The 26,749-nt window shown below is 32.8% G+C and overlaps 2 protein-coding genes across 7 annotated transcripts in view; both read right to left on the bottom strand.

The window, feature by feature from the left end:
* Positions 1-5,359: 5,359 nt before the first annotated feature.
* Positions 5,360-16,181, bottom strand: LOC110101753 (auxin response factor 5). The gene is made up of 14 exons (XM_020829798.2): positions 15,113-16,181; positions 14,853-14,965; positions 13,415-13,513; positions 13,277-13,333; positions 12,792-12,944; positions 12,624-12,708; positions 11,815-11,905; positions 11,417-11,581; positions 11,200-11,319; positions 9,593-9,668; positions 9,370-9,496; positions 7,091-8,622; positions 6,815-7,005; positions 5,360-5,646 (listed from the first exon to the last, which is right to left on the bottom strand). The coding sequence occupies exons 1-14, from the start codon at positions 15,144-15,146 to the stop codon at positions 5,544-5,546; spliced, it is 2,946 nt and encodes a 981-aa protein (XP_020685457.1). The 5' UTR covers positions 15,147-16,181; the 3' UTR covers positions 5,360-5,543.
* Positions 16,182-21,306: 5,125 nt separating this feature from the next.
* Positions 21,307-26,749, bottom strand: part of LOC110101708 (tetratricopeptide repeat domain-containing protein PYG7, chloroplastic) — a 33,986-nt gene continuing 28,543 nt past the window's right edge. For all 6 annotated transcript variants that reach the window (XM_020829706.2, XM_020829707.2, XM_020829708.2 and 3 more), the window contains one exon: positions 21,307-21,892. In XM_020829706.2, the coding sequence (XP_020685365.1) occupies positions 21,611-21,892 (282 nt within the window). In that variant the 3' untranslated portion in view covers positions 21,307-21,610. The remainder of the gene's footprint in view (positions 21,893-26,749) is intronic.

The following is a 26,749-nucleotide window of genomic DNA, read 5'->3' as shown; positions in this document are numbered from 1 at the left end:
ATCTGGCTTTCACAATCTCCCCACCTTCAGAACAATGTCGTCATCGATATTCCCAAAGTAAAACTGAGTCAGAACAGACTCGGATATAATTGTCTCATATCCGACTCATTCTCCCAAGTAGCCTCTCTTGTTGTTCTATGTTTCCATTAAACCTTAACCATCTGAATTTATTTACTTCATAACTTTCTTATATCATAAGCCAGAATCTTTTCAGGCTCTTCTTTATACTGCAGATTTTCCTGAATCTCCACATCATCAACAGAAATTTTCTTTCCAGTATCAGACATCCACTTTCTCAAAGAGGATACGTGAAACACGTTATGTATATTAGACATATGATTAGGTAATAACAACCTCTAAGCAAAATTACCAATCCTTTTAATGATTTCAAAAGGTCCGACATATCTTGGACTGAATTTGCTTACTCTTCCAAATCTGTTAACACCTTTCATCGGACTGACTTTGACATACACAAAGTCACCAATCTAAAATTCTACAAATCTGTGCTTCTGATTATAATATTTATGTTGTCTATCTTGTGCAGCTTTCAATCTTTCTTTAATCAAATTGATTTTCATAACAGTTTCATCCATAAAAGTTGAACCCATTACTTGTCTATCTCACACCTCAGTCAAAGTCAAAGGAGTTCTACACTTTCGGCCATACAGAGCTTCGTAAGGTGCCATACCAATGCTTGACTGATAATTATTATTGTATGCAAATTCTATCAGTGGGATATGATCTTCCCAACTGCCTCCAAAATTCAGAACACATAACCTCAGAAGATCTTCCAATACCCGAATAGTCATCTCAAACTGTCAATCAGTCTGCGGATGAAAAGCTGTACTGAAATACAACTTCGTACCCAATCCTTGTTGAATTCCTCTCTAAAGTCTTGAGGTAAACCTGTCATCCCGATCAGATACAATTATTTTTGGCACACCATGTAATCTGACAATTTCTTTCACATATATCTGAGTTAACTTATCCACCGGATCTGTTTGTCTGATCGGAAGAAAATGTGCAGACTTCGTCAATCGATCAACAATCACCCAAATCGCATCATACCCTTGCCTCGATCTGGAAAAACCTATAGCAAAATCCATCGCCACCTCTTCCCACTTCCACTCATGGATAGGCAACAACTGTAAAAGACCTCCTGGTTGCTGATGTTCTGCCTTTACTAACTGACAGGCTTCGCATTTCGAAGCAAACTCCTCCTTTTTCATTCCAGGCCACCAAAACAAGATTTTCATATCTCCATACATCTTACCACTTCATGGATGAATGATATAGCCTGAATAATGAGATTCGTGCAGAATCTCTTTCCTCAGATCTCCAAACATAGGAACCCACAACCTATTCTTACATAAAATAATACCATAATCAAAAATTCATAGTTCATGTTTCTTACCAGATTCGATCTGATATATCAACTTCAAATATTCAGTGTCTGACTTCTGAGCTTCATGAATCTTCTATTCTAAAGAAGGTTGAATATTCATATGAGTCAAAATACAAGAATCCGGACTAGTATAGAAAATCACCTCCAGTTGTAATCGTTCAATATCTAGTATCAGATACTCATCAGAAGTGAGCTGAACACATGATAATCCAGAAGACTTCCTACTCAAGGCATCTGCCACCACATTAGCCTTACCAGGCTGATACTGAATAGACAGATCGTAGTCCTTGATCAACTCAAGCCATCTTCTTTGCCTCAAATGCAGATCCTTCTAAGTGAATATATACTTCAAACTCTTATGATATGTGAATATCTCACACCTGACGCCATACAAGTAATGACGTCAAATCTTCAAAGAAAATACAACAGCGGCCAATTTCAAATCATGCGTCGGATAATTCTTTTCATGTGATTTCAACTGTATTGAAGCATAAGCTATTACCCGACCCTGCTGCATCAGAACACAGCCCAAACCTTTAAGTGAATCATCACTAAATACCTGAAATCCTTCCGTACCAGATGGAAGTACTAACACTGAAGCAGAAGTCAAACAATCCTTCAATCTCTGAAAACTAGCTTCACATTTTAGTGTCCAAATAAAAGCTACTGACTTTTGAGTCAGCCTCATCAAAGGTGCAGAAATCTAGGAAAATTCCTCTTACAAATTTTCTATAGCATCCAACCATACCCAAGAAACTACGTATCTCAAACACCGTCGTAGACCTTGGCCAATTAGCAACTGCTTGAATTTTCTGGGGATCAACGTACAAAAATACCTTCATCGCTCACTACATGTCCCAGAAAAGAAATGCTCTTCAGCCAGAATTCACATTTGGTGAATTTAACATACAACTGGTGCTGCCTCAAAGTCTCCAACACCCTTCTCAAATGTCTGGCATGATCTTCCTCGGAAGCAGAATATACCAGAATATCATTTATAAAGACGACCACAAACTGATCCAGATAATCTTTGAACACTATATTCATCAGATCCATAAAAATAGCCGGTGCGTTGGTTACCCCAAATGGCATAACCAAAAACTCGTAGTGTCCATATCGAGTATTGAAAGCTGTTTTCATCACATCAGCTTCCTTCACCTTCGCCTGATAGTATCCAGATCTCAAATCAATCTTTGAGAATATAGAAGATCCAGCAAGTTGATCAAACAAATCATCAATCCGTGATAAATGATACTTATTCTTGATTGTGACTTTATTCAAATCTATGTAATCAACACACATACGCATTGTCTCATCCTTTTTCTTCACAAATAAAATAGGTGCTCCACAAGGCGAAACACTATGATGGATAAATCCTCTATCCACCAACTCCTAGAGTTGAACTTTCAACTCTGCAAGTTCTTTCGGTGCCATCATGTACGGAGCTTTAGATATCGGAGTTGTACCCGGAAATACATCAATACAGAACTCAACATCTTTGTGAAAGCCATATTTCCTTCCAGGTTCGTCCAGACGAAGGTGAGTTCGTCCGGGATGAACAGAGTAAAAATTGGTGACAAAGAGATTCGTCCCAGGACGAAGGCAGATTCGTCCGTACGAAATTTGTCCATAGAGCATCGTTTAGAAAAAATAATTAATTTCCGTCTAGACGAATGGAGTCCAGAGGAGATCGTCCCGGGACGATCGGGACATCGTCCTGGACGATCATGTTTTATAAATATCTAAATAGTGTCATTTTGAAGAGAGAGAAAAATGAAGGAAAGAAGAGGATATCCTCGTTTTGGGTGACTTCGGTCCGTTTTCGTCCGTCGCCGTAGTTCCAAAAGTTGACCGACTCGAGGTAAGACACATTGTGCTTTTCTTAATTTTCAGAAATCCACATGTTCAATGCTCTCTAATTATTAAAATGAATTCAGATAAAAAAAATTAGTTTGTTCGGTCCAAAGACTCCAAACTACAGCCTGTGATTATTGCTTCACCCCACACCACTTCTTGTTTGACTCTACGAATCATAATCTATAAGATATTGTATAAAAAATTCTTATAAACTCTCTCTCTCTCTCTCTCTCTTCGTCTGTCTCTTTCTCTTTCTCTTTCTCTTTCTCTTTCAGACCATCCATTAAAAAAATAATATACAGCAGTACTGTTTGATATAGAAGGGGTGATTTCATTGATTGATGAAGATGGCAACTGCTTCCAAGTGGCTTCCTTCGAGCAGTTATGTAGAGCTGAAGCAAAGGGAGTTTTATATATATTTATCAACAGAGAGATCAATAATTGAAGAGTAGATCTCTTCTGATTCTGGATTTACAGAAATAAGATTGAAAAAAAAAAAAAGTGTTTGAGGAAGTTCTGAGATCTTATTTTGTTGTGGTGATGGTCATGATCGGGAGAAATTGTTATGTGCGAAGTCCGGACATAAAGAATCGTTCAGTTTTGTGATCGTAAACAGTAAAAACGTAGCTATTGTTCACCACTGTGCTTTTACTGTTCACCGTTGCGCGCTTGAGATTTTAGCGTGATTTTACTGTTCACAGTTACAAAATCGAATGATTCTTTGTGTGTGTATTCCACACGTAATAGTATCTCCATGATCGAACATCTATTTGTTACATTTCCAACTAAATATCAAAATGTATGATAAAGAGTAATTTTTTTTTCACCCAATTTCTAATGATTTGATCGTGGCCAGACAAGGTTTAGTATGAAAAAAATAACATTAGTATTAGTTTTGTAAATAGATAAATTTTAGAGGTTATGTATGTAATTTTCTCTTCTAATATTAAAAAAATAGATAGTGTAGCTTTTATATGTTTTGGGAGCTTTATGACCCCCCATTTCTCTAGAACAATTATTACGTCGTCCGACCGAATGTAGAGAAACATTCGGTCGCAGGAAAAAATCGCGCGGTACCCTTCAAAAAACTCGATACACCTCGGTACCGCGTGATTTTTGCCTGCGACCGAATATTTCTCTCATTCGGTCGACCGAACCAAATAAAACTTCCATTTCTCTATTTAAGATAAGGGAGACTAAGGTTTTCTTTGGGACAGCTTTCTAAAACGATTTTTTAGTATAAAAATCTTAAAAAAATTTGTACTAAAAGTTGTTTTATAAAGTTGCAAAAAACTATCCCGAGCAAAATCTAAAAAGAATAAATTTTCTTTTGTTCTAAGAGTCTTTAGGTGGAAGAAAACTAATTAAGAAGCTTATAAAATTTAAGAAAGAGCTTAGTGCTTATGTTGAAATGGAGGTTCTTTGTCTATGGGCATAATAAATAATTCAGAAAAATTACATATATAACACCAAAAATATGGTAATTTAAAAAATTTGATAAAAATTAAAAAAAATAAGATTTGATATTTTATTGTGAATTTTGATATTTTTATGAGAATTTTAAAAACGAATGAGAATGTTAACTTTGTAAATAATTAAATTTTGAACACTACAAATGTAATTTCCTCTATTAATAAAATTTAATTATATTTTTTGTGCTTTCTTAATTTTTTCTTGCAGATAAAAAATCATAGAAATTACATATCTATAATATTAAATATTTTTACAATATGGGTACCATGATGGCATGAATAAATAATGGATTAATGAGTAAAATGATTGGAAATAGGCTAAATATTGATGGAAACATACATTAAATAATTATAAGTTGAAGGGCTATCTCATTTTCTAATTTTATTTTCACACTCAAAATAATCAAAAATAAAATTATAATTTTTAACAAAAATATCTAATTAAACACCTAACCATTTTTTATTGACAAACAAAATTAAAAAAAATAAAATAAAAATTTATCATGAATTTTGATATTTGAATGAGAATTTAAAATTTTGAGATAAAATATATTAATTTTATAAATAATTAAAATCTAAATATGATGTATGAAATTGCCTCAGAGAAAAAATTACAAAGAGCACCTACAGCAAGTGCTTCTTGGTATTCCTCACATAGATGGATATCAGTTCCCACTGTTACACATTGAAGCATTCTGTCCATTTTTCCTCTAAATAAAACAAGTCAAGGCTTCACATCATAAACTCCTACAAGCCCAATTCTGCCTCCCTTCCTGTTTAATAACACTTCTGCTCTCTTCTTAAGGCTCTCATGGAATATAACTGTTCATGAACTGCAAGCCCTCCTGACTCATCTGCTGTACCTCTGATGGAGATAAGATTCTGATGCAGCGAACACAGTTGACAAATTCACTGAAGCATGGAAACAGTGCATGTCAAAGAAGAGAAGTGGTATAAGAGGTCTGTTGAAAGGGAAAGTATTATGTGTGGAGTCCGGACGGGAAGAACAGTCCGGATTGCTGCGTATTTACTAAGTATTTGATGAGTATTTCAACAAACACTCAGTACATACGAAGTAAATCAACAAATACTTACAAAATACTCCGTAATACTCACAATTGAGTATTTGCAAATACGCAGCAAATCCGAACGGTTCTCGCCATCCGGACTCATCACGTAATAATTGTAAGATTGTGATTTTCTATATATAATGCATTTGCTTCTTTTTGTATCTATTTCCTGTTTTTATATAAAATGATGATTGCGTTGCCTAAAATGGTTAACACCTTTACATATGATGTAAGATGCACAAACACTTCATAACATCATAGTATTTGATATATATTGCACATGACACATGCCTTACATATATTGGACATGCTCTCGGTGTGTCTTTTTTAAATAATAATAATATTGTATCAAATATATGTTCATTTCTTATATTTTTAATGATAATGTATTGTGTTCGTGTAGTATCCTCATGGTATCCATGTGTTTGCATCGATGGATCATACCATATGGTTACTTCTTATCAGATGTGATTTGCAGAAAGCAAGATAAATTATTGATACATGAACAAGAAAAATAATACTAAGTGTTGCAGAAGTGTTGCAGAGTTGAGGATGCTTAGGTGGATGAGTGACTTTACCCTTAGAGATATCATACGAAATGAGCATATACGTGAAAAGGTTGGAATAGCTCCAGTGGAAGATAAGATTAGAGAGAGTCGCCTTAGATGGTTTGGTCACATTAAACGGAGGCCTTCCGATGACCCGGTTAGAAAAATTGAGGTATTAGATTTGACTTATGTTAAGAAAGGTAGAGGTAGACCTAAAAAGACTTGGTTAGAAAATATTAGAAATGATCTTTCTTTATTAGATTTAAATGAGAATTTGATTTTTAACATGACACAATGGCGAAAAAGGATTCATGCAGCCAACCCCAAGTAGTGGGACATAGGCTTGATGTTGTTGTTGTTGTTGAACAAGAAAAATAAATGTATTTATTTCATTTCTTAAATTTTGTTCTCTATTGCAATATCATAGGTTATTGCAAAGTATAGCTTCAATCAAGTACTTACTCCCATGGATCATCTCCAACGAGAAGGACATCATTCTCCTGATCCACATAAACAAGCTTCCATTCTGATTGATTTGGATCATCAAGTTGACCTTCAAGCCCAAACATGCAAACAATTGCAGATTTAAGTTGTTCATAATTTCTAAAGCGTTTCAAATCGATTGACCTCCCGACCGATCCAAGCTTCTGAACCTACTCAGATTATATAATTAATATAAGTATTAGCTTCATGGTCATCAAAAAGAAGTTTTTTGCAGGATAAATTCTATAATGGCACCTTTGTATATGTTCTCATTGGCTGTTGAACAGCTTGTTTCATCGCATGATTACCCAAATAGTTGTAATCATCGCCAGCTGAGCACTCAGGAATATCCTGCAAAGAGAATTCTGGTAAGCTGGTGGAAGTCAGCTGAGATTGGATGTCTTGGTTCATAGCAAAGCAGCCCAATGAGTCTTCTAAAGTTACAGGAAAACTGGAGCCCTTTACCACACTAAACTCCTCTAAAACTGTACTTGGAACAGAAGAATCAGTGAAGATATCAGCATTGCTAGATTCACTGTGAAGATTGCTGCATGTACCCTCACTGGATAAGTCTCTAAGTCCACACAATTTCAATAATTCTGGGGAATCATTTTCTTTCATTCCAGTTTTCAGATTGTGAGCATGAAATGGCAGTATTCCTGAGACTGGGATTGCTTCAGATGGATTTATCTCTCTATAACCGTAGGCCTCTTCGGTAAAAATAGGCATAAACGAAGGAGAAAAAGTATCTGAAAAAGATGAGAACTGGCTTTTCTCAAATGGATTGAGGGATTCCAAGTTCAAGATGGAAGATATGCCTACTGAAGGACTTTCAACACTCTCAACTGCAGATAAAAATAGATTATCTGGTCTACTGGAGTTGATCAAACTGTTTGGTGCAAAAGATTGGTATAATGATTGTTGCAGAATTAACTCGTCATTATCTGAGCACTGATATAATTGGCTGCCATGATAAGGCAGATTCTTATTCAATGGATTTGCTGCTTCTCCAGTTGATGGTTCAAGCTGCTGCTGGTAAATCTGGGGATCATCAAGCCTGTTAGCTTGAACCTCTTTATTCTCAGAAACAAAAGAATTTCCAAGGTTTTCATTTTTATTGATTTCATTTCCAAGATGTGTTACAGGACTGAATCTTTCATAATTTCCTGTGAGTTGGTTCATATTCGATGTACTTCTCACAGTATTTTGAGCAGACTCTATCTTTTCATTCTTTGCTTCATTATAAAAAAGTTCAGACTTCATATCAGTTTTTGCTTCAACTGCAACATCTTCGCATTTGTTATCATGCTCAGTTAACTCTTGGCAATTTCTCCAAGGAGTTTCAGTTGAAAACTGGTTTACTAGCTTTGTTGCCATTAACAAACCTTCCTGCTCTAGGCAATAGTAGATATTCTGATTTTCTGCTGAAGTGTTGTTGTTGTCTAATGGAAGTATTTGTTCCTGTGGCCCTGGAGATGCGTTTTGCTCCCTCATAGCTGTGCGTATCATTACCTCTTCATACGATGAAGCACCTTGTGTTGCCATGAGAGTTGGTAAGGTTGAAGATGAGGTTGCAGGGAAGCCACTAGCCTTGATTTTTTGTAAAATAGTTGCAAAGACTGATTGATGGCATCCAATTTCACTTCCAGGAAGAGAACTTTGTTGTCTGATTACCTTCTTCATTAGCCTTTCTGAATTAAGCTTTGATCTTAAGGTATGTAGATCACCACTTCTATAATCTGAAGCCTGTAAAAAATGATTCACATTTCCAGCCCCGATATCTATTCCTGCATATGTAAATGAACAGAAGTAGAGGAACAATCTTAAAATTCCAGCTTAACGATGAAAAGAAATGAATGTGGAGGGAGCTTCACTTAAGAAAATGTTCCAACATGCAAATTCAACAATCACTGTAGAAACTGGTAAGGCCTAAATTCATTATCATATATTTGCATTTGCTGCAATAATCGATTGGTTATCAATTTTTGCAACTAATTATTACAAGTTTCAAGCTTCAAATTGTTAAATCGTCAAGAGAAAAATATCTATATATTAATTACAATATTAATTCAAGCCTTTGTCCCACTATGTAGGGTCGGCTACATGAATCATTTTTCTCCATTGTGTCCTGTTAATAACAAAAAATTTTAAATAATTCATGTCATGATTATTTGACAAGTTTTACGCTGACTGTTGACTATCTAATGCAACCCTCCACTTTTCTCATACAGGATTTAGTACCTAGCAACGGAAGTGCTATTATATATTAAGTACTCTGAAACAACAAAATTTTCCCAAGCATACAATTCTTCTAACTTGAAATCATGATAACAGTAAGTCACCAACTATTCTTATATGAAAACAAGCAGTCAGATTTGTCATCCTGATTGGCTAAAGAAGAAAACAAGCAGTTATGTATAGCTTAAGATATAGATTTTTATGAAACTTTTTGAGTACTTGGAATGTTAAAATGCTTGGGACAAATTAGACGTAAAAACATGAACATGACTAAGTAATAATATGTGCAGACTTACCCAATAATCCTGGAATACAATGCCTTTTCAAACTTGGAGGGAAAACGAAAAGGCTTTCAGGAGTTTCAATCTCCCATATGCTAACCCTATCTGGTTTCTCATCATAACCGGGTTCATCCCATTCCACCTAACGTTAAAATAACACATAAAGATGAAAGTCTACAAGGTAAGCTTGTTTTTGTAAATAGATTTTAGTGCTTTATACTAAAATGTGTCGACTGACCTGTAGATTTCGCCACTTCGAGTTAGGCCACCGTAGCGAATCTAAATCACTGATTCCTACAATGGTTCCCATACACCTGCAGAGGAAAAGGTGATATGATGTTAAGATAATCAGACAATAAGAGCTTTATACAAAACAAAGAATTATAATAGTTCAACCAAGAATTTGGAGAGAGGATAAAATAGGATCAAGCTTGTTCAGTTTATTTATTTGAAGTTTTACTCTTTGCATCAATGGCTGGTGTGCTCTTTTCCTTGATTTGCATGAGGAAGAATTGTGAGGAGAAGCTAAATTTCATTTAGTATCCAGTACAAATGTAAACATCCCAAATCACTTTCTATTATACATCACGGGAGTCTATTTTAAATAAAATCTAAGATAAGATTTTTAAAAATAAGCATGAATTAATTAAGGATTTAAACAATTTTAAGGAGGTGGTCAAATATCCTTGCCCCATCTTCCATGCCAAAGGGTGGTTGTGCAGCCCCCATAATAAAGATTTAAATTATATAAGGAAAATCTAGAACCTTTATCCTGTTACCTCTAAAAAGAAACCACATTACTCATAATAGCTCAACCTTCATTTAAATTCTATAGCCTAATTTTTGTCCTATGAAGAAGACATACTATACAAATTTAATCGTGATTTTGGGGTGGAGCTCTAAAAAATTATCCAATATTTGAGATTATTTCATTAAGATCACTATAAAAATTTTATTGTATTTTTTTATCGTTATAGATTTTTTTATAAATAAAGAGAAGTGAATTGTCTTACGTTGTACATCAGAATTCGGGTTGTATTTCCTTCATAATCAAACCATAGTTAAATCTACTACGGTAACAACAACATTAAGACAGCAATTAGGACAATTTATATAAAATTTTGTGTGTTTTTTTATGTCATGATTTTTTTTCAACTCTATGTTTGCATAGATTTTGCCTGTTTTATAGCACATTCATTAAGGGAATTGATGCTTATCAATCATCAATTCCACAGCTATGATGCAGGACTAAAAGGTGACTAAAAACATCTATAATTATTTTTTGAAATTACAATTTCCTCTCTTTTTGTTAGATATTAAATTAAATGTTAGCATCAATCCATTTTTTAAGTTTACACTTGCCTTTCCATTTGATTAGATATTATATCACATGTTATCCCAATCATTTAACTTAAGAGATTCAGAAATAGCAGGGAAGGAAGTGTAGTTGCAGAAACACAAGTGAGTTATGTATAATATTTATTATCTTCGTAAAAAATAAGTGCAATTAATTGATTTTTTTGGTTTAATATCTCTAAGTTCATTACTTAAGGCAAGAGCTAGAATGCTACTTTACATAGGATTCATATCCAATATTTTTGAAAAGTATAAACATCTGATGATCATTGACTGCATGTAGCATGCCAAGTGAAGAATGGTGAGAGAGGAGAAAGAAGCAATGAAATAAAAGATATAGGTTTCGTTTGGGATGGCTTTTTTCCAGCTTTTTTTTTTAAACAATTTTTTAGTACAAAAACTTCTTAAACTAGAAATCTTTGTACTAAAAAGTTGTGTTAGAAAGCATTAAGAAAGTCGCCCCAAATGAAGCCATAATCTAAAAGAAACCTTCTTTTAGTTGATTCTTCTGTTGCAAACATCATTCCAAATCTCATTCCAATGGAAACTTGAGCATAAGCAGCTTTCTGGTACTTGGCTAAAGGAACAATGAATTCTGAAGGGCATGCCCTGCGAAATTGTCAATGTTCCCAAGTTTTAGAAAAATATAATAGAAAAGGTTCTAAAGAAAAAGAAAATGTACAGAAAGCTCACGTAAAAAATATACCTTGGGTTGTAGTAAACAGTAAATGGACTACTGCTAGCCGCAGCATGGGCAGCTGCAGCAAGAACACCGATATGCATACTATCAGCAGATAGGACAGAGGATGGCAATGGTGATTGTTGACAATTGGAGCGTCTTAAACCCAAAAGTAGTTGTGATTTCTCATCTCTAAACAAATCACAAATAATTCTCAGATTGATAGACATGATAATAAAACATTTAAATATTAGTATGAAAAGCAAGTAATTTGGTTGCCCAATATTTTGAGCAGTATGGATTCAACAAGATTTAAATCCATCAACTTCAAGTTTAGCAGCAATGTCCAAGTTGACATTTTTTTGGTCAAGCCATATTGGCTATCTTCAAAGACTCTAAATTGAAATTTTCATGAATATACTTACCGAATAAACAAAACGGAATCACCAGACTTAAGCCGCTTGGCTCCAACAAACAAGCTCCAACCAGTCGTCAAAAGGTGACGCTTTGGCTGCCCTGGACAGATAAGGAACATCTAAAATAAGTCAGTGGTTAAAAGAACAGAAGCTCAAATGGGGCATGCCAAATAGATGAAGCTCCCATTAATGCAGGATTTGAGTAGGGGTTGATGCATACAACTAAGAAAGTCTAAGACTAGTTTGATCCTTCCTAAAAATTGGGGGATCATTTTGATCATTTTATCTATGCAGATTAGATTAGACATCAGATCGATCAAATAAATTTGCTTGCCCTTTACATACCTAAAAGAACAAAATATTCAAGGGAAAAAAGGGAAAAAAACTCCAATTGAAATGGAGCATTCTCATATCATCCACTCTTACTTTTTTTTTTCCTATCCTTCTCTATCCCTTACACAAAAAAAAAAAATAGAAAACTTAAGAAATGAAGAGCATGTCATTTTAAAATGGAATGTTGTCATGCCATATATTTCTCTTTCCTCCTCTTTCTCTTACTATATAGATCACATAAAGATCATGTCGATGGCTCAAAACAATGACATTCAGATCACAATGGAGGATACCAAACCACTTGTCTAGATTCACCATTCAAAGAAATTAGAAGAAAATTCTATAATTTGGATTAAAGGAGTGCTACATATACGATAACAATGAACATCATGTTGGAAAGAAAGCGCAAGGTCTCTATACTAGAAGAAGGTATAAAAAACACAAACATGTAACACAAATGCTAAAATTTGAAAAAATTTCCTTACCACGATAAATGTGTCTAAATGTCCAAATGTTATCCTGCAAGTCTCGAACAATAAGCTCTTGATTTGGGGGTTGCATTGTATAATCCTAAAAATAGAAAAAGAAAGCATGAAAAGACTGGTTAGATTAGACAAAAGAGGACTATTTAAACACCATTCTCATGTACTTACCAGTTGGGGAAACAACTTTTCCGCAGCTCTTCTAGGTACTGAGAATCCACCATGAGTACTTGTATCACTTGCTGTCAAATTCTTGCAAAAGAATTCTGTTGGTTGCTTGCTTTTTGTATATCCAAAATCAGGAATTTGGAAGACATCGGCTTCCTTAAGTAGAAAAAGAAGAGTAGAATCAATCTTAAGGAAGGTCAAATATTACAGGCTTAAAGCATCAAAAGAATGCACATTCAAAGTTTCCATAACCAACATAAGATAATTAACTTAAGAACTTCTAAACTTCAACAAATTTTGTTTAACTTACTTTACAGCTCTTATTTATGAGATATTGATAACTTGCAGAAGAAATTCAGCAAAAAAGGAACTGTATTAATGCTACATCATTTAAAGCAGCAAATTAAGCGGGAAGGACATACAAATATCAAAAAAGCTATATATGATTTGAAAATACTAAATTTCTGTATATGGGATAGATGACATACAGAATTAACTGGCTGAAGCGTCATTTGTGCATAGATTTCATCATTTTCCCTGTCAGCCTACAAGTGCATGAAGTGGCTAGATTAGGGACCCCATAAATTTTGGTAAAATATATAGAACTTAAAATAGATTATACTCACATGTAATGTGACATTATGAACTTGGCACATCAACTGTGATGGCAGATTTGTATAACTAGGGATCTGTGAATTGATGGCTCTTCTGGTTGAAGTTGACACCTATATTTGAAAGAAATTAAGTTACCAAAGAGCAAAACCAAGTACAGGAGTTGACAGTCTTGCAAATTGGAAAAAAACTCCGAACCGACAACACCCAAAGGTTCCCAATCTTCTAATAAAAGATTTTCCGAACACACCGTATTAGCATTGCATGCCCTACTCATTCCATGTTTGGCATGGCTGCCTCTCAGCTTAGTGGTTAAAATTTTCTGTTTTTAGTGGTTTCTTTTACAAATAATAATAAAAAAAAAAAAACAGAAGATACTTGCGAGTTATCTTAATAATAGATGAAAGGGAAACTAAAACTTATTGTTTGATAAGGTGCAGTGCCTCCTAATAAGTTTAACTCCAAATTTAATCCACATCCAAGTGACTAGATGGAGATAGAAGAATGGATGTTAAAAAAAAAAAAATGGATGTTAACCAACATACATAAAGGTAAAACTTAATGTTAATTATGGTTACTGGTAGTAAACCTTTGGTTTTAAACACTTGTATTGTATGCATAAAAAAAACAAAAATCAAGTAGTTTAGATTATTCAGGGGAAAGCAACTCTTAAGATCAAGTAGTTTATACTATTGTAAATTTATCAGATTTTGTTGAACAAGTTCAGACTTTGAACTAATCTCAAGTAGAAAGTAACAGTTCAACCAAAAAAAAGGAACAAAGAAGAAAGAGTACGAAAATGGGCGATGGGAAATATTTACTCAAATAAAAAGGCATATCTTCTTGTTCTCGATCCACAAAATTGCAAAAGATTGTCACTAATTATTCTAACAACTGCAAGGAGGCAATCCAAACAAGCATGCTTCATATTGTGTAGTGCCTCCTCCAATGCTTAAATTCCAACTTTAAAGAAACTCCAAAATCACTAGGGACAAACAAAAATCCATGATATACATCTTAAATAGGAAAATATTTACCACTGCTTAAAATTAGGAGAACAGAAGTAGGACCCAATTAAAATAAGCTATATAAATTTGTACTTACTACTCATAGTGAATAAAAAGCTAAGATATACCAAGAACTCCTGTTAAGAGTCCTTAAAGGAAATTTTAGCTAATTATTCAAGAGAAGAGTTACTCTTGAGATCATGTAGTTAAGGTTCATATCAATCCATGGCCTTAAGAAAGAGGAAAAATTAAAAAAAATGGTTAGTTCTAGTATAATGAGAGAGAGAGACTTGATATTTACATTATTCTTGTTGACATAATAGAACATAGAAACTACAAAAAGACTACTGACATAAAAGATAAGTAGAAAAAAAAACTACAATCATCCTCAACTCACTACAAATAAATCGAACTCAGCAAAGAAAAAAGTTAGTAATTCTAAAACCTGTTCGCTATGCCCCTGGGGGAAGTAGTAAACAAGGCTTCCTGGCTGTGGCAATGATACCAGAGGACCCGCACAGGCATGCCATAGCTCTGAATTTAAAATCTTCTTTGCACCTAAACACATCAAAGCAGAAACAAAACCGCAAAAAAAAAGAAAAGTTTATATGTGTAAAATAATGGCTTGGCATTACTAAATTCTTCACTGTAACTAAATCCAAAAGGAAATTAATAGAAAAGTCAAAGAAAAAGACATAAAACTACCTGCGTTTGCTTGAACCTCTCCTAAAAGTTTCATTTCATTCAACAAAATGGAGGTAAACTAGAAAGCAGTATATTTTCTTGCTGTTGAGTATATGACATCTTCAACCAATCAACTCTGAAGTTAACCAGAAGCAGATAGCCACAATCGACACCATCTTACTACAAGAATCTTGTTTTCTAGTTGAAAAGATCATTTTTTTTTTCATCCAGCACAGAAAACAGTATTCCAGAAAACATCCAGCAGTGAATTTTTCAGTCCAATGTCAAACCAGAAACAAAACCTCAAACACGTCAAAACCTATGGACCCATGAGTTTCCTAAAAACCCCATTTCGCCAACAGATTCTGGTTCAAAAATCCCATCTTTCATTTCCTTTTCACTTATATACGAACAGGTAAAATCCAAGGAAAGTAGAGCCAAGAAGCGAATGAGAAGAAACACACTATGAAACATGAAGAATAAGGACATCTGAAGTTACTAGTAAGCAAAAGCAACAGTATACGAGGGCAAAAACTGGGAGCGACGGAGAAAAGCGAGGGTTTTGGGTAATTCAAGTGGGCCTTCGAAGTCCTAAAAAGGTGAAGCCTTCTCCTCCAGAAGCACGCGAACAATAGCATCATATGAGTGGTCGAATTCCAAGTTGTCTTTTTCCCCCTTTTTTTCTTACAAAGTTCTCTGCTTTTATTCGTCCTCCCCTTCCATTTCCCTCTCCTTGCTTGCCCAAAGATACCGACCTTTCAATAAGAGACCATGATTCCACTCCATCCCCTTTTTCGCTTTTCTTTCTCGAAATTGCAGGCCATTTTTCATCCCTCCCATTTTCTCTTTCCCTGCTCCCATGGCAGCTTTTGGCTGCTGACAAACAAAATACAAAGTGCGGCAACGGAGGGTAAGAATGTAATGGAAAAGGAAAAGGTTGAGTGGATCATCTGGGGTCTTCGATATCTCAGATACGTATAGGATTACGTCTGAATCCATCATCTTTGAATCTCTTCTGTTTGCTCAGTTGGCTTGCGTGTTTGGGTCCATTTGACCGTTGGGATGAGACGTCAAGGGCTGTTCAAGGAGGCCAAATGGTGAGTGGGGAACTGTTTTTCTCATGTGGTATGCTTAGCACCTTTCCATGCAATATTGAGGTATAGATGCAATTGCAATATTGAGGTATAGATTTGATTCAGTTTCCCTTTTTTTAAAAAAAAAAAAAAAAAATCCTAATTTAGCACACACGGCTAAAAGAATCCAAAATCATATGAATTTTATCATCTGTGGGATCTCAATGTCCTATCAATCTATGATCAATTTTATAAAAAAGATTAAGGAACAAAAATTGTATGATTATATATATGCGGGTCTTTCAACATTTGATTTATTAATGATTTGATGAGAGTGAAAAAATAATAAATGATAGAAGGCATGGATTTAAGTTGATGGAAAAGGTTCACGAGGCATAGTTAGTGCTTAATGATTGTGAGGGTATCGATTATGACTAATGTAATTAAGTTATGAACATGAGTGAGGAGAGATAGTGGTCCTGAGGTTTTGGTGGGAACTAAGAACGGATTAATATATTAGGGTTCAATAGCAGCTGAGGTTGTAGAGAAGCCACCAATATTAAGGTTGCTAATATAAGCCTTTGCATGCATCTTTCTATATTTTTTGGTGGTGTATGATTTGAGATCAATGTGAATTAAAATATAATCATTGTCATTATATTTTCTTGATAAACACTTTTGATTCACAATTTCAATATATTTATTATTATTAATTTAACTTAAATTTTGTCCCTGATTTGCATATCTTAGAAGAATATAATGACGGTGTGATTTCAATATCTTAGAAGAATATATAATTTTTCATATATTGATATGTGATTTCAATAGTTTAAGGTTAATTAAATTTCATATTAATATGCCATGTTAACTAATTTTATTTCCTTAATTAAATTACTTTAATAATTTTAATGTAGGTTTCTTTGATTTAATGACCTAATCATAAGAGCTTTAAGCATCACAGCTCAACTATCTTAAAAGATATTCATTGATGTTTATAAGAGAGGAGATGCTCACTTAAGTAGGAGAGGACACGTGAGTAGTAATGTGCAATGGGATACTCTAACGAACATGAGGAAGATTGGAAGATAGTAGAATTGATGATTTTGACTTTTCCAATCATAACAACACGGGCATTTGCATCAATATATACTATTAAGTTCTTATTATTGAGCATAAGAGAAGCATGTCGTAAAAAATAAAATTTATTTTGAATAAGAATTTCATCATTATTTTTTTAAAGTTATATATAAAATAATATTTGTATGAGTGCAAACTTTTGTGTGTATTTGAGAGATAGACTTCTGAGTGTTATGTTTTTGAATTTTTAAAAGTATAGAGGTTTACATTATTTTATAAAACATAGTAAAAGGGGGAAACATTATATTAGCTTAAAGATTTTTTGAAATGTATATAGAAGAATTTACTTCCCCAAATATCTATTTTGACTTAATGTTAGTACTTATTTTTAAATGCATACTAGCTTCCTAGTAAATATCTAGTCCTTCTCTCTCTCTCTCTCTCTCTCTCTCTCTCTTAGAAATAAATTGTATTACTATATGTTGGGCTAGAATAATGGGTAAGACTAGCTAAAGTATTGGATCATCATAGATCAATGGTTTAAGTGGGTTGGTAGATTGCTTAGGCTACTTAAGGCTAAATTTACTTAAATTAAGTAGGCTAGCCCAACTCAATGAGTTATTTATATATATTCATAATAAAATTCAATAAAATTTTGATTTTTTATTTTATTATGTGTAATATAAAAATTTTATAAATACATTATTAGAATACATGCGAATTATGAAATTTGAACATTTGTAAATAGAATTAGTTATGTAGTTTTTTCTCTCATTGTCAACTTATAAACTCGTGAAATAACTTTCACTAACTTATCATCTTCTTCATGGTACAATTCATCAACTCAAGCTATAATGTGTGTGTGTGTGTGAGAGAGAGAGAGAGAGAGAGACTTATAATCTTCTCCATGGTACAATTTGCCAACTCATGTTATAATAGAGAGAGAGAGAGAGAGAGATGATAAGGGCAAGGACTGAAAGCATGTGTGGTTGGAGAAATGCATTATTGTATTATTATATTCACATTATTACCACTTAATAAAACCATTCAAGTCAATTAGTAATATTTATCTTTGGTTGTCAATTCTAAGTTTATTTAAAATTAATCCATGCATTTTTTTTGTCTTATGCAATGACTTTATAAGATAAATTAAACACTTCTTCCAATTTTCATGATTTTTCAATAAATAATAATAAATTTCTTAAACATAGACCCACATCATCAAATTTTAAGACCATGATGTACATGTTTTAGCCAAGATGAATTATATTACAAAATTACTCTCTTAAAGAATAAATGTTATGGTGCTAGGTACACTAACGTACGTGGTCTCATATACATTGTGATATTATTTTATCACCAGTAACAAAAAAAAAAGTCTTTCATCTCCTATTATTGTTATTTTAACTCGTTAATGTGTGTTAAATGTGAATAATAATTATGGTAATTATTTATAATCAATACTCGAAAGAAGAAATGCTATGGTGCTAGGCACACTAACGTACGTGGTCTCATATACATTGTGATATTATTTTATCACCAGTAACAAAAAAAAAAAAAGTCTTTAATCATCTTCTATTATTGTTATTTTAACTCGTTAATGTGTGGTAAATGTGAATAATAATTATGATAATTATTTATAATCAATACTCGATTCATATAAGATGATCTTGCATTTTGTTCATCCATAATCAAGCAAACGATCTCATCATATGGAAAAATCATTACGTCTGATCACAGGATGGTCCATAGGCGAATTATGTTGTACCACGTCACCCCGGTACACAACACTTATACACATCAAACGGTGATATGACACATCCTGATTCGCCTCTGGACGGCGTATGATGACCGCACATAATAATTTCAACGTCTTATGAGCTCCAATGAGTAGATGATAAAATTTTCAAAGATTTTGAAGTTTTTTTGATACATTACTCCATATACTTAATTAACCCTAATTTCAAAAAGAAGCACTTCATATTATTTGTATTTCACCCATCATCATATTTTAATTTACAATGCTAACCTTATCTCTTTAATATATTTTACACTAATATACAAAAATCAATGCTATTCAACCTAAGGAAATTATAAAACAAAAAAAACTTTTTATGTTCTTAAACATCATAAAAACTCATCAAATTACACATTCCAACAAAATTCTCTCACAATCATTTCTTCATTAAATCAATAGAATTGAAATTTTAATTAAAATTCCTCATATAAAATGATGGAGGTCTCCAGGTGGTAAAGCAATAAAGTGTACTGATGGTTTTGGGGGAAGAGAAAGGCTATGAAGATGAGATGAGATAGGCATGACATATTAAGGGATCTGTTACTAAAACTTTTCAGTCTTTTGCCTCTTAATAGGGAACCACTGAACAACAATTTTAGCTTTTTTTTTTTCTCTTTCTTTTCACTCTCCAATCTCTCTATAAAGTGTCAATTCAAAGATTACCTAGTCAGAGATTCACAAAATAAAGAAAATAATATTTTTTTATATTATAATTCATTAGAAAATATGATGATTTTTTTATTAAATTCTTTTAGGGTGGGTGTTTTTATTATGAAGAAGAAATTTAAAATGCACTAATTATTATTTGATTAAATTTGATCAATGTAAAAATAATTATATTATTGTTATAAAAGTATTAATGATTATTATGTTTTTGGTATTTAAAAAAGGTATATATTTTATAAAAAAATAAAAAAAATTTCATGAAAAGATTTTAATTTTTTATATCTTTAATTCATTTCCTCTATAAAAATTTGGATGAAAATAAAAAATTCCATAAAATTTAAACAAAATTTAACTAAAAATCTTAGAGAATAAGTTAGATTCTATCATTATAGTACACCTAAATTTCATGTTTTATTTGCACACAAATTCTATACTTCCTTTTATTTTATACCTTAGAAAATTTTAAAATAATAATTAAAAATAGATAAAATTCCTAAATCACCAAAAATATTGAAATCAAGCTTTAACATCCTACAAAGAATTTTCCTTTACAATACCCTAAATGAAAAATATTTGGCCCGTTTCTTGCTAAGAGACATTTTATATTAGCTGTTAATTATTTTCAAATTTAAATAAATAAATAATGCATATTGAAGGAAGTTAGGCCGTTTAATTTTTTTTTAAATCTCTTTTTAATATTTTTCACACAATTGGTAGAAAATAAATAGTGATATTAACAGTATTAATTTGTTAGCCAATCCAAAGAACCTAATCAATGAATTATTATCATTTTTTTAAAAATGATGAACGATAAACCATAATATGATTCAAAGACATTGAAAACAATTTTCTTTTTTAATTAATAGGCCACATTTAATTTCATATTAATCAATTGGTATTAGTTATAATTGATTTAATATCTATAATATTAATTAAAAAATTTATTATTAAATAAAAATTATATTACATTTTAATGCATTAAATCATATTATTCTAAATTATAAATAATAAAATAATAGTAAATACATTAAATTTAATGTCTGATAAAATTATTAAATATTTAGACAACAATTATCATAGAAATTTAAAAAAAAAAATCCAAATACATAAAATAATTTCACAAACAATATACATTCATACAAATATTTATTATAAAATCAACAATAAAATATTAAAATATAAATATTATTTTAAAAATATTTCAAATTACATGTCATATACGTTCACACCACCTGAAAACATATTCTATGCCACATCCTAAGAAAATATAGATCAAACAATCCTTAAACCAATTTTTTTAATAATAATTCATTCATTTCCTCCATATTATAAACCTATTTTAAGGAAAAAAAAAACACTATCACCCACTCTTTATTAGTTATACATCAATTCAAAAATCTTTCTTTAAGAATCAATGCTTTGAAACTTAGGCTTCATTTTGGACAATTTTTTTACTGTTTTATTTTTCAGATCACAATTAAAATTTTTGTTTGGGCACTTTTTTTTTCATTATTTTCAATAAATTTTTATGTTGGAAAGCTATTTTCTATAATAGCTTTTAAAAAAATATTTTCTCCACAGCAATTTTATAATCACTTTTAAGCTGTAGCTGTCTCAAACAGACCCTTAACCCCAATTTGATTATGGTTAGACCAATCCAATAGTACAAACACCTAATAAATTCTTACAAGGCTAAGCATATTTATAAAACTTTTGAACAACAAATACCTCCATAATCATATACTCAAATTACACTAAAGAAAACTACTAAAATCCTTCATAGAAATTCGACAAAAACGAACCAGAAACAACCCAACCCGAATCATCAGGTCACACTCAAACCTGATTGTAACAGATCGAGTCATATTTCGACACGAAAAACTCAGCAGGTATTAGCAGGTGTGCTTACCTTTCCTCAGATTTGATAGGAACTCCTTTGTACAATTCTACACGCTCTCTGAGAGCATCACGACGAGGCCTTGCAATCTTATTATTTGGATCAAAAAGAAGAACTTCTTCAAATGCTTTGAGAGCCATTTTCAAATTTTTCTTCTTCTCATAAGCGTCGCCCATATTGTTCCAAGCAGTAACGTAGCCAGGCTGAAGCTTCACTGCTGCTTCAAACTGGGCAATGCCTTTGTCAAGCTTGTTGTCACGCACATAGCTCACTCCTAAAGCATTGTAAACCTGCTTTGAATGCAAGGGATAAATCAATCATCAGAATTAAGAGATAAAATGAGTTTTTTCAGTTGAAGATATGATTTCAGATGATCCAGTAATATGAAACAAAAAGGATCAATTAGGATTTAGTAAATGTTTGTAGATCCAGATTTTGTAAATCATGGAGGTGTTGAATTTTGAAAATTGTTTGACATGATTGATGTTGATTCAGATTAAAGAATGGTAAATGGTTTGACATATATTTTAAATATTTAGGATGTAAGATAAGTGGTGTAAATCTTTTAAATCCTAATTGATTTAGGATTTAATAAGGCTTCGTTTGGAATAATTTTCATATTACTTTGTTTTTGAAACCGCAAATACAATTTCTATTTGACTACTACTTCATCATTTAAAAAAATTGTACTAGAAAACTGCTTTCTACAACAGCTTTAAAAAGTCACTTTCTCTGCAACAGCTTTATAAAATAATAAAAAAGTTATCCCAAACGAAGCTTAAATATGGGATTAAAAAGGGATAAAAGTGGAATTTAAAAAGGTTTCATAATTTAAGTGAAAGAAATTGACTCAAGATATCATGATAAACTTTTTGTCATGTTTGAATTCAAAATTAGTTTATTTTATTTGAAATGAGTGCAATATAAAATTTGGTTGATTCTCAAAGCAAACTCAATACTTTAAAGCCCATTATGATCCAAAATTTTTCCAAGGATTTATATGCCTCAAAAAATTACATGCAAAGATTTACCCTATAAAAATTAAAAATCTTTGGCTAAATCATAGCAACCGAACACCCTAAATGATTAAAAGAATAAATGATATTGCAAACCGTAAGCTCAACTCATGAAACAAAATAAGAGAAGCTCAAAATGAAAAAAAAAAATGGTGTTGTATAAGACAATTATTCTATTTGATCAATTTGAAAGAGTAATACTTCTCAAGCTTAGTAAATTCATCAGCAGTAAACGCCAAAGTTGATATGACTGGCAAGCAACTCTTCATTTTTTTACTTGGAAGTGAAATAGGGTCCATAGCTGCCTTAGAGTGGGATGAGATGATATTTTGGGAGGAAAAAAAGGCAGACCAAACAGAGCAGAAAGAGAGATGTCATAATCATATTCTTTACACGATTTTTTTGAAATTCGTGTGATTTCTTCTTGCGATTTCCGGTGATTTTTGGCCTGGTTTTAAGGCCAAAATGTCACATCTCAAGTGGGACAGTCTCCTTAGACACCTTAATAAATAATATGTGCATAATTTGCTTGAGTGGCATGGCACATCACTGTGGATGTTAGATCTAAAATCCATTAGTTTAAAGTGCACTAATTATAAAAGATCGTAACAAGTATGGAGTCAATTGAGGAAAAGCTGACATTTTCTTAATTTTTGCCTTTTTCAAGCACAGGAAAGCTAGCTTTGGCAAATATGATCTTATTCTCCATAGGGCAATGCTAAAACACTAGAGTTTTATTTGATCAAAACTTCAAAATTATGATCAAGATCCTGGAATCAAATCTCTCATATATCAAATTTATGCTTCTGCACTCAAAATAACTCCAAAAATGAAGAGATTATTACGTGCGGTGTCCGGACCGTTCGGAGACGAATCCGGACGCGCCACATCACCCGGATGCACTGGGCCCCGGGTGACGTGGCGCGTCTGGATTCGCCTCCGGACACCGCACCTAATAATTTTCCCCAAAAATGGGTGGAAAAAAACAGCTGACTTAGCTTTTCAGTTCTCCCAAACCAAAAAAGTGTATAATACCACCTGATGGACCAAAAATTTGTATCCCACCCAGTTTGTTCAAGAGAATGACGAGGGAATCTTTTACCACATCCTATGCTTCTAGCTATAATTATTAAAGCGTATTCTATATCTGGCTATATAGGGCAATGCAGGCCACCCATTTATGCCTATGGTAGCTATTTGAGTACTTGATCCACAAAACATTGAAACATGCAGCATTTTGTCATGGCTTTATTAATTTTCAGATTTTCAAATGCTCATAAGGGGTGGGTGTTTAGGATTCATAAATGCAATAGAAAGTATAAAAAGTTTTGGAAAACAGTACAGGGAGAAATTGAACAGAGTGGCTGCTAACATACTGTACTAATAACAAGTAGAAGTTCTACATTGCTCTCAAAGTAGACTAGTAAGAGCCCAGCAGGTAAAGTTAGAATCACAAGGGTAAAAAATTATTAACTATAAGGAGTTTCTCAAAAAAGTTCGAAAGCAATCAAGCATATTCTTACATCTTCATCCACAAACCAAAGCATTTATAGATTAATTATGCTTTATATTTGATTTTAACAAGGCTAGTTAAATAAGCATATATGTTGGATAAAAAATTGTCTGGTGGAATCTGGTTGAATCCTTTATACAGACATAAATCAAGCTTAAATATTCAATATAGAGCTAATTGAATTGAATTACGGTATGGTCCCCAAGATCTCTCACAAGATATGTTGAAACGAGAATTTGATTGACAAAATCAAGACATGACATATGAGTTTTAAGAGAGAAAATGAGAGAGTGAGCTCTGGGGTTTAGGAATAGCTAGGAATCCATACCTGAAATTTTATATCAATGATCACAGGCCCTATCCCTGACATTTAGCCCCTATTTATAGACTGAAACAAAAGACAATTTCACAGGATGGGAAATACATGAGTCAGTCTATTGCGAAGGCAGTAAAAAAAGCTTTCCATAATTTATTTAAGGCATATAATCGAGGCCTTGGACAAGTTCTTTAAATGAGCATATCTACCAAATACATACAGTCAATTGTATAGCAATTACCAAAGTACTTAATAGTCAATTGTCTATCGATTACTATTAGTTAGTGAGCACTAAAAATCGGTTGTTTGCAAAGTACTACTTCGATGAGTTCTTTATGGATCGACCTATCTATTTTGAGTGATTAACTGACAATACATTTTCTCTTCATGTCATAAATTATTCATATAATGTTTTGGATAATTTACTGTAGATGACTTTGTGGGCTTACAGATAATTTCAGTTGTTTTAACCATTTCAATTTGGAATGCTTGTTTATAGTTCAATCAATAAAAAAAAAAGTCAAAGATGGTCTTCTAACTATTGTTGCCAAATGGATTTCGTTATAGCTATTTGGGCTCCAGGCTACTTGTTCTATCTCATTTTTTATGGATTTGCATAATGCGCCTGCACGTTTTTTAGTGACCTTGCACAGTGCATTTGATTGTTTTCAATATATTGACATATTTATTAGTACGCTCCTGCAATGTACTTGCATGTATTTCAGTACATTTATATAATATATCCGCACTCTTTTTAATATAAATGAAGTTTTTTATTTAAAAAAGATAGCGCACTAATTGTTATACTTGCCTGCTTTTTCATACCATGATGTACTTCTTGAGTTTGTGGCACACTTTTCAGGACTATCGCACAGTTTTTGGTCCTGTATTACACTTCTCGAGGCAATTGCATGCTTCTCTAGATGTTAATACGCTTAACAATTCTAATGCACACTTCTTGAGGTGGTGGCAATCTTCTCCAGTAGGCGACACACTCCGCAAGGCTCTTAAATTTGAATTTTGAAAGTTGCATTTTGATGCATGTGAGATTTAAAAATATTCATATTTGTTATTTGCGTGGATGTTTATTATTAAAATGCGTGTAAAAATTTTAATTTTAAATTTTAAAAGAATGCTTATGTTAGCTAGCACGTGTATGAATTGCGGATCTAGTGACGTTAAATTCAAATTAGATTTTATTTTCAAATTCCTTTAGCTTTTGAATAAAATGAAATTCTCCCTTACATGAGTAAATTTAAAACATGTAGGACCCATAAGGCATCTTTTTCTAGATATAAACAAGAAAGCAATTCAGTTCATTTTTATTTCATTGTAATTCACTAAGTCCTTAAGGGTTGCAATTGCTCTTAACAGTAGCAGGGCCCTCTATGCTCGCAAGTGAGCCCTTCAAGTTCATCATAAGTTCCCTCTAAGTTCATTCCTAATCTAATCTTTTATTCTTATCATTATAAATTTTATCGAATTGCATTTTTATTTTTTTTTAATGTAATTTTAAGTCATCAAGAACAACATCAAGCCTTTATTCCACTACGTGGGGTCGGCTACATGAATCTTTTTTCTCCATTGTGTCCTATTAAAGGTCAGATTCTCGTTTAAATCTAATAAAGAAAGGTCATTCATAATATTTTCTAACCAAGTCTTTTTAGATCTGCCTCTACCTTTCTTAACATAAGTCAAATCTAATACCTCTACTCTCCTAACCGGGTCATAGGAAGGCCGCCGTTTTATGTGACCAAACCATCTAAGGCGACTCTCTCTAATCTTATCTTCTACTGGAGCTACTCCAACCTTTTCACGTATATGCTCATTTCATATCTTATCTCTAAAGGTAAAGCCACTCATCCACCTGAGCATCCTCATCTCTGCCACACTTAACTTAGTATTATGCTTCTCTTTTAATGGCCAACATTCAGCACCATAAAGCATTGGAGGCCTCACTACCATCTTATAGAATTTTTCTTTAAGTTTGAGGGGTACTTTTCTATCACACAACAAGCCCGATGCATTCCTCCACTTCAACCATCCAACTTGAATTCTACTGATAATATCCCCATCTATTTCACCATCACTCTGAACAATAGATCCAAGATATCTAAAATGTGTACTCTTATACATTGCGTACATGATGATTTTCAACTATGAATCCCCAATGCTAACAATAAGATTAGGCACGATGCCAAGAAATCCCTCACTCACTTGAGTCACTCTCTAGTTCTCCTAAGCTGTAGCGGTGAAAGAGCCTTTACATGAGCTTTGTGAATCAAAAGTATACGCATAATTG

This window comes from Dendrobium catenatum, unplaced genomic scaffold, assembly GCF_001605985.2.
Source record: "Dendrobium catenatum unplaced genomic scaffold, ASM160598v2 fragScaff_scaffold_772, whole genome shotgun sequence".
In the NCBI taxonomy this organism is placed as follows: Eukaryota; Viridiplantae; Streptophyta; class Magnoliopsida; order Asparagales; family Orchidaceae; genus Dendrobium; species Dendrobium catenatum.
This window is presented reverse-complemented; position numbering and strand designations above follow the sequence as displayed.

Bases quoted from the DNA above. Each gene is read 5' to 3' on its own strand.
- LOC110101753 (XM_020829798.2), bottom strand. From the start codon at position 15,146: ATGAAACTTTTAGGAGAGGTTCAAGCAAACGCAG. The intron at 11,320-11,416 runs GTATATTTTTTA...ACAATTTCGCAG, and splicing joins ACTGTTTACTACAACCCAAG to GGCATGCCCTTCAGAATTCA. The intron at 5,647-6,814 runs GTAAGTACTTGA...TCCATGCTTCAG, and splicing joins GTTGGAGATGATCCATGGGA to TGAATTTGTCAACTGTGTTC.